Genomic DNA, 15,144 nt, shown 5'->3' on the forward strand with positions numbered 1-15,144 from the left:
TTGTATGGTATCCTGTCCTGTCCTATCCCATCCCATCCCATCCCATCCCCATTATTACTGATATATTTCAAATAAACTCCAAAGGACACAGCTCTACTCACACAAGAAAGATACCATGCATTTTACTGCTAAAGAACATGAAATTTTGTTACTCAAAAGATCAGTGATTCCTGCCTGTTGAGCTGGAATGCTGTGCACAACAACAGCTGCATGTGAGCACCTCCCTGCTTCCCTGGGCAGACTTTGTGCATCATATGCACTCACACAATGACTAGAAGGGGAGACAGAGTGACCAGAAGCAAAAACACACACAGAGCCCTCACATCTCATGGACAGAGGCACCCAGACCTCAGAGAAGAAACATACCCAAGCATGCATCACTTTAAAACACAGGACTCACAACCTCATTACTTTTCTGACCCAGAAAGGGGGCTATGTGCATTTCAGCAAGGATGTGATTTGTCTGCACAACATGTTCATCACATTACAGCACAGATTAAGAGGTCCACAGCCTTGCCCAACATCAAGGGAGATAATAACTAGGCTGGAGCACTGGAAATAAACCATTTCTTGAAGCATCTCAGAAGCAGTTGTAGCAAAACTGAAATGTTGTTACCTGACTGAGAGAGCATTTTATGACTTTCATTTGTATTTAGGAGAGGGAGACAAACTTCCTTCTGAGTTAGAAGGTCTCCCACAGACCTCTTAGTGAGCTGCAGCAAATGCACACGCAATGCTCAGGAGATGCCCACAGCTGCCTCCAAGAGCAGCCTGTCTCTCACAGGATAAAAAATGGAGGAGAAAACAACACACTGCATGCACTTCCCGAGTATTCTGAGTCACATCGCATTCATTAAAACAAACCTCTAGTGTAATTGCGGTGACAGTCTTTCTTAAGAGGAAAACCAAATCAGGACACATTTTCACTCCCAACAAGAAGACTCTCAATTCAACAACAGCAATGATGAGACCAAACTCAGCCAAGGGACAACAGGAGAAACAGTTTTCCCACCTTTGCAAAAAACATTCACAGAGCTTTCCCAGAATGAATGCCTCGACAAGGACTGTGTTCTCTTTATTTCACTGTTACACACAAGGCTGTCCCAGTTTACAAAGGTACAGTTCATAACTGCAGCACAACACACTGGGAGGACTTTTCCATGCCAGCCAAACAATCAGTTAATACAGATGGTGTAACAGTCCTTCTTCAGAGGAAGAGACAAGATAGTGGTCAAATACAGTCCATAAAGCAGAAGGAGAAAGGGCAAAAAGGAGAAAGCAAATGCTCCAACACAAGCCCAGAAAATCAGACCGAGGCAGCCTTCCACTCTCATGAAGAAGCATCTCACTTAAGGAATAATAATGACAAAAGTAGAACCTAAATTCAACGGCTCTCAGAAGCAACCTCTTGAGTTTCAATGCACTCCACCCAATGACAATGAGCAAGTTTTCACAACTCGCTACACTTACAGTCTATGAGCAGGCAATGGCAATATGTTAAAAGTGGGGCAGAAGTCCATCTGTGCCCAATAGGGAATTACTCGGGGTCCTCTGGGGGAAAAATATAAATTGTGTCATCTCTGGAAGGCTCTCAGACTTTGGAGGAAGATTGCAGAGTTGATGCCTCACACTTATCCATGCTTCAGAGCCATTTGGACAATGCCCTTCATAATATGCTTTAACGTTTGGACAGTCCTGAAGTGGTCGGGCACTTGGACTAAAATGATCCTAGTAGATACCTTCACATTAACATATTCTGTTCAATGATATTCTATTCCAGTCACAGAATATCTGGATGGGCAGACACAGTAATCAGAAGGCAAATCATACAGAGCCCACACATCTCAGAGATAGAGACATCCAGAACCCAGAGAAGATACACCCCCAGACATGCATCACGTTGTCACACAGCACTCTCAACTTCCTAGGTTTTCAGACCTGAATGAGGGCTACCTGCATTTCAGCATGGATGTGATAATGCTGCCCGAAATTCACCTTGCACAGAATAAGAGATCCCCAGCATTGCCCAACAGCAAGGGAGACAAGACATAGGCCGGGAGCACTGGAATTACCATCTCTTCTCAAAGCGGTAATGCGGTTAGGAATAGCTGTAACAGAGCTGAAACTTTGTTACCTGTCTGAGGGAGCCTTTAGTTCATTTCGCTTGGTTTTTGGAGGGGAAGACAACCTTTCTGCGGACTAAGAATTTGACAGAGATCATTTCTACTAATTGCAAATGCAGATGAACTCTGGAGGAAAAATTGCCACAGTTTGTAGCACAGCATCCTCTGCATCATAGAGGCCTGAAGACTCTACTTCTCACTCCATCCTAGTTAAAGGAAAGACTATTGAACTCTTCCCCAGAGAGCATCCCTGTGTTCTCTGGTAGCACATCCTCAGCAGTGAGAGGGCCTTGGGGAAAAACCTGTTCATCACCAGTGTCCCCGCCCAGGGCACAGTGCTGTGGTGGCAGGCTGGGCAGGATGGGCTTCAGGAACTTGAACTCGCTGTTGCCTGAACCTGTTGTGAGGCTGATCTCATAGCAATAGGGATGGGGCAGGGTCCCTGCAGAGGCTACATCAGCCAGGCTGCTTGGCAAGTTGTTGGCAGCATAAAGCACATGTCCATCCTTCAGCTCCTTTCTCTTGCACACTTGGCAAGTGATGAAGGTTGCCATGGATGCAAGGAAGAGCAGTGAGACAAAGACCAAGGAAATGATTAAATAGGTTGTCAAGAAGTCGCTGTCGTCAACTAGGTCCGGGATGCTGTGTGGTAGACGCACATCTGAGAAGTCATTCAGCAGGAGTGCACTCAGTGCTGCTGTGGCCGACAGCGGTGGCCGCCCATTGTCTCGCACCAGGATGATGAGCTTCTGCTTCACAGTGTCTCTCTCTGTCACTGGCCTCCTCAGACGCACCTCCCCACTTTGGGCACCCACCACAAACAGACCGGGGTCAGTGGCCTTCAGCAGGTGGTACGAGAGCCACGAGTTCTGTCCAGAGTCAGCATCAATAGCCACCACTTTGGTGACCAGGTACCCCGCCTCAGCCGACATGGGCACCAGCTCGCTGGATGCTGGGCTGCTGTCCTGGGCTGGATGCAGCACCAGTGGAGCGTTGTCATTCTCATCCACCACAACAACGCGGACAGTGACGTTGTCCCTGAGGGGAGGAGATCCTGCATCAGAGGCAATCACCAAGACCTCAATCTGCTTCAGCTGCTCATAGTCCAGAGGTCGCAGCACAAACACGTGCCCGTTCTCAGAGTTCACAGAAATGCAGGAACAGGGAGGCTGCTCTGTGAGGTGAGCTGGTGCCAGGGAATAGGTCACCTTGGCATTGGGGCCTATGTCAGCATCTGAGGCATGGATGGTTCCAACAAGAACCGTGGGAATATTGTTCTCATGCACATACATGGTGTATGATGTCTGGTTGAAGACAGGTGCATTGTCGTTGACATCAGAGATGTCCACCGTGAACGTCTGGGTGGTAGTGAGAGGAGGTGAGCCCACGTCTGCTGCTATGACAGTCAGGATATACCGTGCCATTTCCTCCCGGTCCAGTGTGGTCACAGTCACCAGCTCATAGTAATTCTTATAGGCTGGACGCAGGGAGAATGACAGCTGGTCCTCAAGGGCACAGGTGACCTTCCCGTTGGCTCCAGCATCACGGTCCCTGACAGTGAAGAAGGCAACCACTGTCCCAGGTAATGCATTCTCAGGGAGGGGGCTGCTGAAGGAACTCACCGCCAGCTCTGGTGCATTGTCATTCACATCTACCACCTCCACCAACACTTTACAGATAGCTGAGAGGCCCCCACCGTCTGTCGCCCGAACACTGAGCTCGTGTTTCTGTGCTGCCTCGAAGTCCAGAGGCTTTTTCAATTTAATTTCACCGGTCTTGGCATCAATCAGAAACGCTGATTCGCTTTGGTCCACCTCTTCACTGAACTGGTAGGAGATGTCCCCATTAGAACCTGCATCCAGATCAGATGCCACGACACTAAGAACCACGGTGCCCTCAGGGGCATTTTCCAAAACGTGGCCAATGTAGCGTTCCTGCGTGCAGACTGGAGCATTGTCATTTGCATCCTGAACAACAATGTGGATTTGAGTAGTCCCAGTCCTCGGGGGAGAGCCCCCGTCCACAGCAATGAGGCTGAAACTCATCTCCGCCTGCTCCTCTCTGTCTAGAGGCTTTTCCAAGGCCAGTTCCACATATTTGTCCCCCTCAGTTCGAGTCCCAAAAGAGACACTGAAGTACTCGTTCTCGGGAGAGATGCTGTAAGACTGGACGCTGTTGCTACCAATATCCAGGTCCCGAGCCCCCACCAGAGGAAAACGCAGTCTCGGGTTGCTGTTCTCCGCGATTCTAAGCGTGACCTGCTCGTCCGGGAACCGAGGCGAGTGGTCGTTGACGTCCCGCACGGCCACCTCGATGCGGAAGAACTGCAGCGGGTCGGCCAGCAGCAGCTCCAAGGGCAGCGTGCAGGCGGGCGCCTGGGCGCACAGCTCCTCCCGGTCGAGCCTCTCGGCCACGACGAGGCGGCCGGTGGCGCGGTCCAAGCGCAAGCGCTGCCGGCCGTCCTCCGAGGCCAGGCGGGCGCGGCGAGCCGAGAGCTGCGCCGGGGCCAGCCCCGCGTCCTCGGCCACGTCGGCTACGAGCGAGCCGCTCGGCGCCTCCTCGGCTACGGAGTAGCGCAGGGGCTGGGAGCGAGCGTGCGGCAGCGAGAGGAGAGCAGAGAGACAAAGCACTTGCCTTGCGATCGCCATGGCGGGGCGGCGGGCGGGCTCCGGCGGGCGGCTCGGGCGCGCGGTCCTCGGCGGCGAGCGGCGCCCGGCAGCGGCGAGGGCGGCGGCGAGGGCGGCGGCGAGGGCGGGCGGGCTCCCTGGGGCCGAGTGCGGCTGGCGGCCCGGCAGCGGCTGGCCCGGGGCCCCGCTCGCCGCCGCTCGCCGCCGCCCGGCTGCGCTGCGCTGGGCAGGGCCGGGCCGGGCTCGGGCGCCTCCCCGCCCGCAGCCGCTCGGCGCCGCCTTGGCCGGGAGCTCCCCCCTGCGGGCCGCGGCGGGACTGCGCCTCCCGCCACCGCCACCGCCACCGCGCTTCCCTCTCGCCGAGACACACGCTCCGCGCTCCGCTCGCCGCACCCGGCGGCCTTGCAAGGGCTCCAGAGGGCTTTGTGCTCAGCGACCGGGCTGAGCTCCTGCCCCGGGGGGAGGAGGCGGCGCCGCAGGGCTGGGAGATAAAAGGCAGCGAAGCACACAGGGAGGTCACTAATTAGAGCCCCGGATACGCAAACGCTAACGGTCCGGAGCTAACGGAGACAGCAGCAAAGCCCAGGGATCTAAGGACACGCAGCGATGGGACATTAAAGGCACCATTCAAATGTCACCTGCAAGAGGTTCAAGCCCCAAATTTGTAAAGCAGTTCCGTGGGGGAAGTTTATCCTATATTGATGGAGAGGTGGAGGGTGTGGGGAGCGCGGCCAGGCAGTGAGAGATGATAGGCAGGAAAACACACAGCGAAGTTACTAATTAGAGCCCCAGATACACAAACACCGACCAGCAGGAGCTAACGGAGTCAGCAGCAAAGCCCAGGGATCTAAGGACATGCAGCGATGGGACATTAAAGTCACCATTCAAGTTTCAACTGCAAGATGTTCTTCCTGAAACTTTGTAAACGCGAATGGGCCCAAAGAGATCATCCCACATTATCAGAAAGTGACTCAGTAGAAAGATTAAAGTGTTTACGAGCCCTTTGACAGGGAGTCTAGGAATAGGCAAAGCCTGTTGTGGGGTGAATAAAAACAGATCATTTTCATTCAAGGGAGGACACAAGAGAGTACTTGGAGATGCAGTTGTGGGGAAATGGAGGTAGAAGAGGAGAGCGAGAGGTCTAAGGACATTCAGCGATGGGACATTAAAGGCACCACCTTGAAGACGTTCAAACAAAATCTTTGTAAACTAGAAGGTGATATAATCATTGCATTGGATGAACAAAAAGGGTCTCATAGGAAAGAGCAACTTGCTACAAGAATCGATCGAGTTTGTTCCCTCCGATTCCAAACAGGGAGACCGCTCGACGGCGCTTTGAGCAGCATCTCTCGGTCCTCTGCTTCCCACAGAAAATCGCCCTCCACCTTGCTTCGCCTTCTGAGAATGTCCTGCTTCTAAGTCGCTTTGATTTTCCCTGCATCAAATCTACTGCAAAATGCACGGGTTGATTCTCGGAATTCTGCTTGGACTAGTGATCCTCCACAAACCCGAGGGAGTTGCAAGGGTTTTTTTATTGCGTTCATTTACATCAGGCATTTGATTGTTTAAATGTGCGACAGATAGGAAATATCACATACACTTCATAGCTCATTATCGATTAAGTAAGGGAGAAGAAAACAGAAAGCTACTTTACGCCCTGTCCTCTACAGTGCCTCAAGCTGAGTGTAAAAGCCTGTTTCACTGCAAAAAAACAAACAGCACTTTCAATTCTCTATTACTTTATACTCAACAATCCGGAAATGTTATCTTGCACTTTACCTTATAAAAGAAAACGAATACGTTGCTCAAAGCCCACGCTTTACAGTTTGAGGAATCAGTGAACTCCTGCTCAAATGTGCGGAGTGCCGCTGTCAATCGTTTCTAATTAAATCGGTTTTAACGGAGTGCAGAGAATGGAGACATGATTACAGAACGCTATCAAAACAAAAATAAACTCAGAAAAGGTGATGTAGGAAAAAGCTATCTTGAAGATACGCTTCCAGGTTTCAAGATTTCCCTTAACATTTAGAAGGAAGAAGGCTCTCACAGTCACGCACGGAGTCTCGGATTTATCAACATGCAACACAGTCCTCGTCCTCCGTCTATGTCACAATTACACAATACTTATATGAAGAAAACAATGCTGAAGAGGAGAATGGGTTTGCTCTCTCACAGAGAAACCTTGTTCTTCCCTGGTCCTTTTTTCGGTGTTTTCCTTGTGAGGACGCTGGCCAGGGACGACAGACACTCTCGCCTTTCCCCTCGTTTACTGAGTGGGGAGCCAAGGGTTTGGATCAGAATTGCCATGGAGCTCCTTCCCCCTGTCTGCAGTGCAAGCTGCTTCGACACGTCTGCGAGCCGTGTCTGCGGAGATGGGAGCTCTGTCCTGCAAGAACGGAGAGCGCGGGTTGTAATTTGGGCGTTGGAGGGAGGCAAAAGCGAGGGACTGAAAGGACCCGTCAGTCACTGCTGTACGGAGAACGCTACTGTTCTCTTTCCAGAGACAGAGGAGGTGGAACCAGGAGGTCGAGACGTTAGTCCCCTCTCTTCCTTAACCTCGATGGTTTTGAGAACCAGGTCGAGGTGCAGCTGCCCTCCTCCTTTGCGCTGATACACTTGATCTAAGGGCAACACTGAGAACTGGGTGCCCAAGACCCCCATAAGTCAGTACTTGGGGAGCAGCTGACCCTTAACAGATCCTCCTGGGACGCCCCCACCAGCGGCTCTCAGACCCTCTCCGCCCTCTCCTCCCGACCCTGGGGCTCCTCCACCCACAGAGCCACAACACCGAGACTCCCCACGTGAGCGACACCCCGAGCCCCCCGCGCTGCTCCCTCCCCGCTCCCCGCCTCGCCCCGGCCCGGGCAGGTCCCTCACCTCTGCAGCCCGGTCGCCGTCGTCGCCGAGGTTGGCCGCCTCCGTGGAGCAGAGCGAGCTCCGCTGCTCGGCCGGGCCGGGGGGCAGCCCGGCGGGGAAGCAGGGCAGGAGGGGCCCGAGGAAGCGCAAGTCGCCGTCGAGGCTGCCGGCGGCGAAGCAGACGTCGTAGACGGAGCTGCGGGGCAGGGAGCCCGCGCTGCTCGGCGGGGCGGACTGCGGGAAGGCGGGCAAGCTCTCGGCCGCGCTGCGCCGGGCCCGCCGCACCTTGGCCGCCACGGCGGCCCCCGCCGTGGCCAGGAAGAGGGCGGACACGCAGGCCAGGCAGACGGTGAGGGAGAGGGTGAGCGGCCCCTCGGGCTCGGCGGCCGGCGCCTCCTCGGCGCCCCGCAGATGGGCGTCGGAGAAGCCGCCGACCAGGGCGATGCCGAGGGTGGCGGTGGCGGAGCGCGGCGGCCGCCCGCGGTCTCGCACCAGCACGACGAGCCTGTGCCGGGGCGCGTCCCGCTCCGCCACGGCCCGCGCCGTGCGCACCTCGCCGCTGTGCGGCCCCACGCGGAACAGCCCCGGCTCCGTCGCCTTCCACAGCTCGTACGACAGCCACGCGTTCTGCCCCGCGTCCGCGTCCACCGCCACCACCTTGGCCACCAGGTACCCGGCCTCGGCCGAGCGCGGCACCAGCTCGCCCGCCGCCGCGCCGCTGCTCTCGGCGGGCGGGTGCAGCACCACGGGCGCGTTGTCGTTCTCGTCGCGCACCACCACGCGCAGCACCGCCTGGGCGCTCAGCGGCGGCGAGCCGCCGTCGGCAGCGCGCACCGCCACCTCCAAGGCGCGCACCTGCTCGTAGTCCAGCGGCCGCAGCAGGAAAACGGCGCCGCTCTCGGCGTTCACCGACACCGCGGGCTGCTCCGCGCCCTCCTGCCGCACCAGCGCGTATCTCACGCGCCCGTTCGCTCCCGCGTCGGCGTCCGTGGCGCTCACGCTGCCGATGCGGACCATGGGGCCCTCGTTCTCCGACACCGACGCCGTGTAAACCGCCTGCGTGAACTCGGGCGCGTTGTCGTTCACGTCCGACACCTGCACCCGCAGGCTCGCCCGGGAGCTCAGCCGCCTCCTGCCCCGGTCCGCGGCTCTCACCGTCACGTTATACTCTGCCGCCCGCTCCCTGTCCAGCGCCGCCGTCGTCCTCAGCTCGTAGTACTCATCCCCGCCGCCCGTCAGCATGAAGGGCGAGTCCCCGTCGATGGAGCACTCCGTCCTGCCGTTGTCGCCGGAGTCGCGGTCCCGCACGCTCAACAGGGCCACCACGGTGCGGGGCGGCGCGTCCTCGGGAACGGAGACCAACTGGGAGGTGAGCGTTATCTCCGGGGCGTTGTCGTTCACGTCCAGCACCTCCACCCGCACTTTGCAGTGTGCAGACAGACCGCCGCCGTCGGTGGCTCTCACCACCATCTTGTGATGCTTCGCTTCCTCGAAGTCGACGTTTCCCACCACCTGGATCTCCCCGGTGTCAGGGTTCAGCTGGAAGAGCTCCTGGGACCGCTCCGATATCTGGCTGAATCTGTATCGCACTTTCCCGTAGGACCCTTCGTCGGGATCCGCGGCCGCGACTCTGACCACCAGCTGCCCCGGGGGGCTGTTCTCGGCCAGTTGCACCTCGTAGACCTCCCGGCTGAACACAGGGGTGTTGTCATTGGAATCCAGCACCACGATCTGCACATGAGCTGTTCCCGACCTTGGTGGGGAGCCCCCATCGCTAGCGGTGAGGATTAAATTCAGCTGCGGCTGTTCTTCCCGGTCCAGCTGACGATCCAGGACAAGTTCCACACCTTTCTCTGTTCCAACATGGAGGGAGAAATGCGAATTTGACCCGAGACTGTAGTTCTGCAAACCGTTGCTTCCCACGTCCTTGTCCCGGGCGTTTTGCAGAGGGAAACGGGACCCAGGAGATGTCGTTTCCAGAACTTCTAAAACCACCTCCTTCTCCGGGAAGACGGGGGAATTATCGTTGATGTCACGAATCTCTACCTCCCCTCGGATCAGCTCCAAGGGATTTTCAAAGACTATCTTAAAGAAGACGGTGCAGGTATCGCTCTGCGGACACATCTCCTCTCGGTCCAGAGACTCCTTTGCCGTCAGCGCTCCCGTGTTTCGGTTGAGGTGGAAAAGCCGCTCGTTCCCCTCGGACACAACGCGCGCCTTGCGAGCCGCCAGCTGGCTCGGAGAAAGCCCCAGGTCCTCTGCAATATTGCCAACAAACGACTCCCTCTCCATCTCCTCCGCCAGGGAATAGCGGAGGGGTTCGGCCCCGCTCTGACACACGCAAACGCACACAAGCAACAAGATCACTCGCCTCTGCCGCTCTCCGTTCCGTCTCCCACTCGCTCGCACTCGCCACAAAAGCCATTCCCCGTCCTCCGTCGTTCCCAGCATCGTCCAGCCGCGTCCGAGGCGGATTTGGTCAGCAATCCCGGGCTGAGGGGCCTGAAAGCCCCCGAGCTCCCCGACTCCGTGTGCCGCCGCCCTTCCCGAGCGGCTCCCGCGGCTCTTTCTCTCCGCCGCTGCCTGCAAAGCCGGGGCGGGCACAGGAACCCGCCGGTTCGCGGCCAACACCCCCACCCAGCGTCGCACGGGGGAATATTTCCTCTGCTGCTCAGCCGCGGCAGAGCCGCCAGCCCGGCCTTTGCTGCTGGAGGCTGCGCTCCCCGTGCCCAGCCGGAGCCAAAAGGCGCAGTGGGAACGCTCTCTCTTTGCTAGGAAGCAGCTCCCTCCCCGCAGACAGAGCGCGGCTCTGGGCAGCACTGCCCGGCTCCTAAACGCCAGCTCCTCATCCGCAGCTCGGGGTTTTCCTCTGAGTGGGCAGTGCAAGATCCTCCACTTCCACAGGACACTTTGAGGGCTTGTTCCTCCTCTTCTCCACTTGTTCATCAGCACAGGACCCTTAGCGAGTCGGGCGGGTCCGAGAAGAACCTCTATGGGATATGAGAGCTGGTGCCAGAGGGGAAAGTTTCTGTAAGGAAATGCTTCCCCATCACCTTCGCTCAACACCACTCGAGAATGATGCTGCTGCTCTAGGAGATCAAACCCGAAGTCCTGCACTTGGGGAAGGATTCACGGACACAGCGATTAACATAAAATTCAAGGAATCAAAGAGGAGAGGTCACAAATTAAACCCCCAGTTACGCAAACAATAACGTTCAGAAGGGGAGGGAGAAGACATTGTCCTTGATCTGTGATGATTATAGTGGATAATAGTGGTTCAGGAGTGGATCTGGGAGGCACCACCATGGGGAAACCGAAGGGAGATGGGAGAGCAAGGGGTCCAGTATGTCTTCGCCACTCGTTTGCCTATCGGGATGACCAAATTGGCCCCTGAGTATCCCCTCCGCATATCACACCATAACCACAGAACAAAGACTCAGAGGTGATCCTCAAAGAAGTATTAAGAAAATCTGTGAATAGAAATCATTGTATGTTGTATTTGGATAGCTTATAGATGAGGTAACTATATGTTTTGTGTGTTGGAAATGGCCAGATGTATGATTTTGGAGTTCTTTGGGTCTGTACTTTTTGGCGAGGGTTGCCCTGCAGCAGAGCTGGAGCAACACACCATGTCCCTTACTAGAGGCACCACTGATAAAAGGTGAAGAAGACAAGGAGCTGGATCGAGGGATACCCCAGATGTTACCCCTACAGAATGGACTACACGAGAATGAGAGTAGTGGGTCATAACCAGAGCTCCCTCTCAGCCTGTCTGAGATTCTGCACCGATGTTGACATCATATGAACTCTGATGCATCTGCAAAATTTCACTCACAGCAACTTTGTGGAAGCCAAACAGGGAACTCCTCGTGGATTTCAAGGGGAGAAATATATTGTGTCAACCCTGGAAGCAAGGTCAAGCTTTCTAGAAAGACTGCAAAATCAGTGCCCTACACCTGCTGGTGTTGCAGAGCCATTTGGACAATGCCCTTCATAATATTCTTTGATGTCTGACCTGTCCTGAAGTGCTCAGGCAGTTGGACTAAGAAGATTCAGGTAGAATCCTCCCAACTAAAATACTCCATTCCATTCCACCTCAACACAGTACTACTGACATATTTCCAAGGAAATCCCAGGACACAGCTCCCACACATCCTTCTAAATGGCCAAGGAAAATCTAGTGTGCTTTACAGCTTTCCCCTACAGAAGATGAGACACATGCTGGTCCAGCTGCTCTCACACAGACCACCCTCACACAAGTCCTACCCACCACATTGCTTCCTGAATGGCACCTCTGATGAGCACGTCAGGAAAGTCCAGCAGCCTGTTGAGGCCCTCCAATACAGGAGACAACATTTCCCCTCTCACATGGTAAAAAACATAATATATCTTCTGGTTAGGAACTGCATCAGACACCTGGATGCTCGAGATCAAATGATCCCAGAAGCAGCTGAGTTAGACCAAGAAGTGCTGGTTCCTCGGGGTCTCAGTGAGACTGAGACAGACACAGCCACTGTCTCAGATGTCAATCACACCTTCTTCATTGTCGCTCATGCTATCAGAGATCTCCAGAGATAATGCTCTGTCCCCGTAGATGAGGAGAACCCTCGGCAGACACTTCAGGCAGGGCTCCAGCCATACACAGCAGTCATGCAGACCCCCATCAAAGAAAAGAAAGATTGCCCCCGTTTCAGTCATTCAAGCATTTTAAGACTTTCATGCAAGAAAGTGATTCTACTCCTCACTTCGGCTGTCACACTAAAAGAAGTTTGTAGGTAGAGCTCTTGCTCACATGTGGCTTTCTCTCTAGCAGCAAGTGGGTGCTGCCTGCAGGTTCCATGGTTCCAGTGAGCTGGCTGAGTTTCTCCTGCTGACTGGGGATTTTGTAGCACAACACAGCACAGCAAAGGCCTGTGCCTTTCCACATTAATTGGACTGTAGATCACTCAGTTCTCCAAGTACAATAGTCTTCTGCTCAGAATCAATACACCAGCCCTGGCTCTGGACTTATCTTTTTATGGGGTCCTTGCAGAAGGCACAGATCCAGTCCTCTGCACTTCCTGACAGCAAAGCCTCTTCCTGGCTGCAGTTTTCACCCACCAAATGCCCACCTCCTGATGACGCAAAAGGAAGATGTCTGTTGTCTTTGTGATATCCACAGCTTTCCACTACCATTAAGAAAGAAGCCTCTCAATTCAAAACAACGACAAGAGGAAACTCAATGGCTTGTTTCCAAGTTCATCTCCATGCTACCTTCTGACAAAATCCTTTGAAGCAATTCCTGGTGCTTCCTCACTCTCCACACAAAGACAACAAACATGTTTTCACAACTCTACACTTACAGCCAATGAACAGGCAACGCCACTGTGCCAAAAGCCAGTCAAGAGGGGCAGAAGTCAATCTGGGCCCTACAGGAATCTCATGGAGCTCAAGGTGGGAAATAAATTCTATCATCTCTGGAAGCAAGATCAGGCTTTGCAGGAAGATTGCAGACCTGTGGCTTGTGTATGCAGGGAGAACACATCATAGGCCAAAGCTCAGTTAGAGGCAAAACTGGCCAGTGCTGTGTCAGACACCAAGACAGACTTTTTCAATACGTTTATAGTAGAACGCGGTCTAAGAAAAATTGAATTGATGCTTGTTGAAGATGTTCGCATAACCCTGGGCTGTCCAGTCCACTGAGGTGGAGGACCATGAGGGTGGGAACAGCGACTTTTCCTTCATGGATGCTGAAATTGTCAGAGATCAGCTGTATCAGCTGAATATTCTCAAGTGCATTTGGCCTGATGGGGGCTCTCACAGATATATTTCACAGATATATTTCCAAGGAAATCCCAATTTAATCCCTTTAAATGCTGAGAACCATGAGTAGAATTGCTCCAGGCAGGACTGCAGCCATGCACAGCAGACACATGGATCTTGGTCATAAAAAAGGAACAGTGCCCCTCACCAGTGCCATCCCCAGACAGAGCAGTCAGGACAGTTGGGAATTTCACTGCAAAAGGTCACGTCTATGCAGAGCCCTTTGCACACCCAGGGCTCCTGTTAGGGGAAGGACAAGGTTCCCCTGACCTGGATCTAATGGGACCCTGTCACAGCCACAAGCTCAGTGCCCTGAAGACCCACAGAGCCTTGCCAACAAATCATTGCTCCACACAGGTTCCCTCAAGGCTCTATTGGGCATGTCTCCAAACAGAAGAAATGGACCCAATCAACTCTACATCAGCCAAGGGACAACAGGAGAAAACACTGCTCAGCCATTGAAAGACATTCGCAGAGCTTTCCCAGAAGGAACATCTCTACAAAGACCCCAGTCTCCATACAGGCATTCGGGTGTTCCCTTTATTTCACTTTTGCACACAACAATATCCTGGTTTACAATGGTACAGTTGATAACTGCAGCACAACACAGTGGGAGGGCTTCCAAGCACTCCGTGCCAGTTAAACTATCCATTATAATAGAGGGGTGAGAGTCCTTCTTCAGAGGAATCCACAAGACAATGGTCAAACACAGTTCAGAGAGTAGAAGGAGAAAGGGTAAAACCAAAAATACAAATGCTGTAACACAAATCCAGAAAAACAGACCAGGTCTGCTTCCAGCGGACAGCAGTGAAGCCAGTGAAAGCTCTGAAAGGAAGGTCCTGTAGAAGCATATAAGGACTTCAGCTTTGCCATTCCATCGATACCAAAACCACCATGATACATAGTTCCAAGGCAATCCCAAGGAGGCAGCCCACCCATGCTTCTCTTATGGCTCAAAGGAAGATCTCGTGCACTTTACTTCTGAAGATGAGACAGCACTACTCAGAGGCTCAACATGTCACTGTTGCCTGCTGCGCTGGAATTCTGTGCACCACAATGTGTGCATGGGAGCGCCCTCCTGCTTCCCTTGGCAGCCTTTATGCAGCTATGCAGTCACACAATGGCTGGACAGAAAGACAGAGACACCAGAAGGCAAAACACACAGATTCCATGCATCTCGGAGACAGAGGCATCCAGAACCCAGAGCAGAAACAGCTCCGTGCACGCATCACCTTGTAACACAATACTCACAAATTTCTTGCTTTTCTGACCCAGGATGAGGGCTACACGCATTTCAGCAAGGACCTTGCCAGTGCGTTACAGCACAGAAAGAGATTCATGACCTAGGCCTACGGTGGTAGCAATGGAATGAAGCCCAATCTGAAAGCATCTAAGAAATGCCTGTAATAGAGCTGAAATATTTTATCATCATAATTAAGGAGACTTTAGCTCCTTTGAGTTTTTTTCTGTCTTTTGGAGGAGAGAAACTTTTCTGTTGATATCAGCAACTACAGGGTGGGAAAAATTATGCCAACTGTAAAGGCAGATTAACTCTAGGAAAACCATTGCCACAGGTTATAGCCTGGAGTGCTTCCTATCACCAAGGCCTGAAGCCTCTGCCTGTGCTGACTCCATGCTAGTTAAAGGAAAGATTATTGATCTGTTCCACAGAGAGCATCCCTGCATTCTCTGGTGCCACATCCTCAGTGGTGAGAGGGTCTTCAGGAAAATCCTGT

General features: G+C 53.8%; 2 protein-coding genes across 2 annotated transcripts in view; both read right to left on the reverse strand.

Annotated features, from left to right (window-relative positions):
• Positions 1–2,329: 2,329 nt before the first annotated feature.
• LOC138727278 (protocadherin beta-15-like) overlaps positions 2,330–15,144 on the reverse strand; it is a 59,588-nt gene continuing 46,773 nt past the window's right edge. The window contains exon 2 of the mRNA XM_069869573.1: positions 2,330–3,975. Coding sequence (XP_069725674.1) covers positions 2,330–3,975 — 1,646 coding nt within the window. The remainder of the gene's footprint in view (positions 3,976–15,144) is intronic.
• Positions 7,214–10,552, reverse strand: LOC138727206 (protocadherin beta-15-like). The gene is made up of 2 exons (XM_069869497.1): positions 7,552–10,552; positions 7,214–7,371 (listed from the first exon to the last, which is right to left on the reverse strand). The coding sequence occupies exons 1-2, from the start codon at positions 10,550–10,552 to the stop codon at positions 7,214–7,216; spliced, it is 3,159 nt and encodes a 1,052-aa protein (XP_069725598.1).

Source organism: Phaenicophaeus curvirostris, chromosome 15 (assembly GCF_032191515.1).
Source record: "Phaenicophaeus curvirostris isolate KB17595 chromosome 15, BPBGC_Pcur_1.0, whole genome shotgun sequence".
In the NCBI taxonomy this organism is placed as follows: Eukaryota; Metazoa; Chordata; class Aves; order Cuculiformes; family Cuculidae; genus Phaenicophaeus; species Phaenicophaeus curvirostris.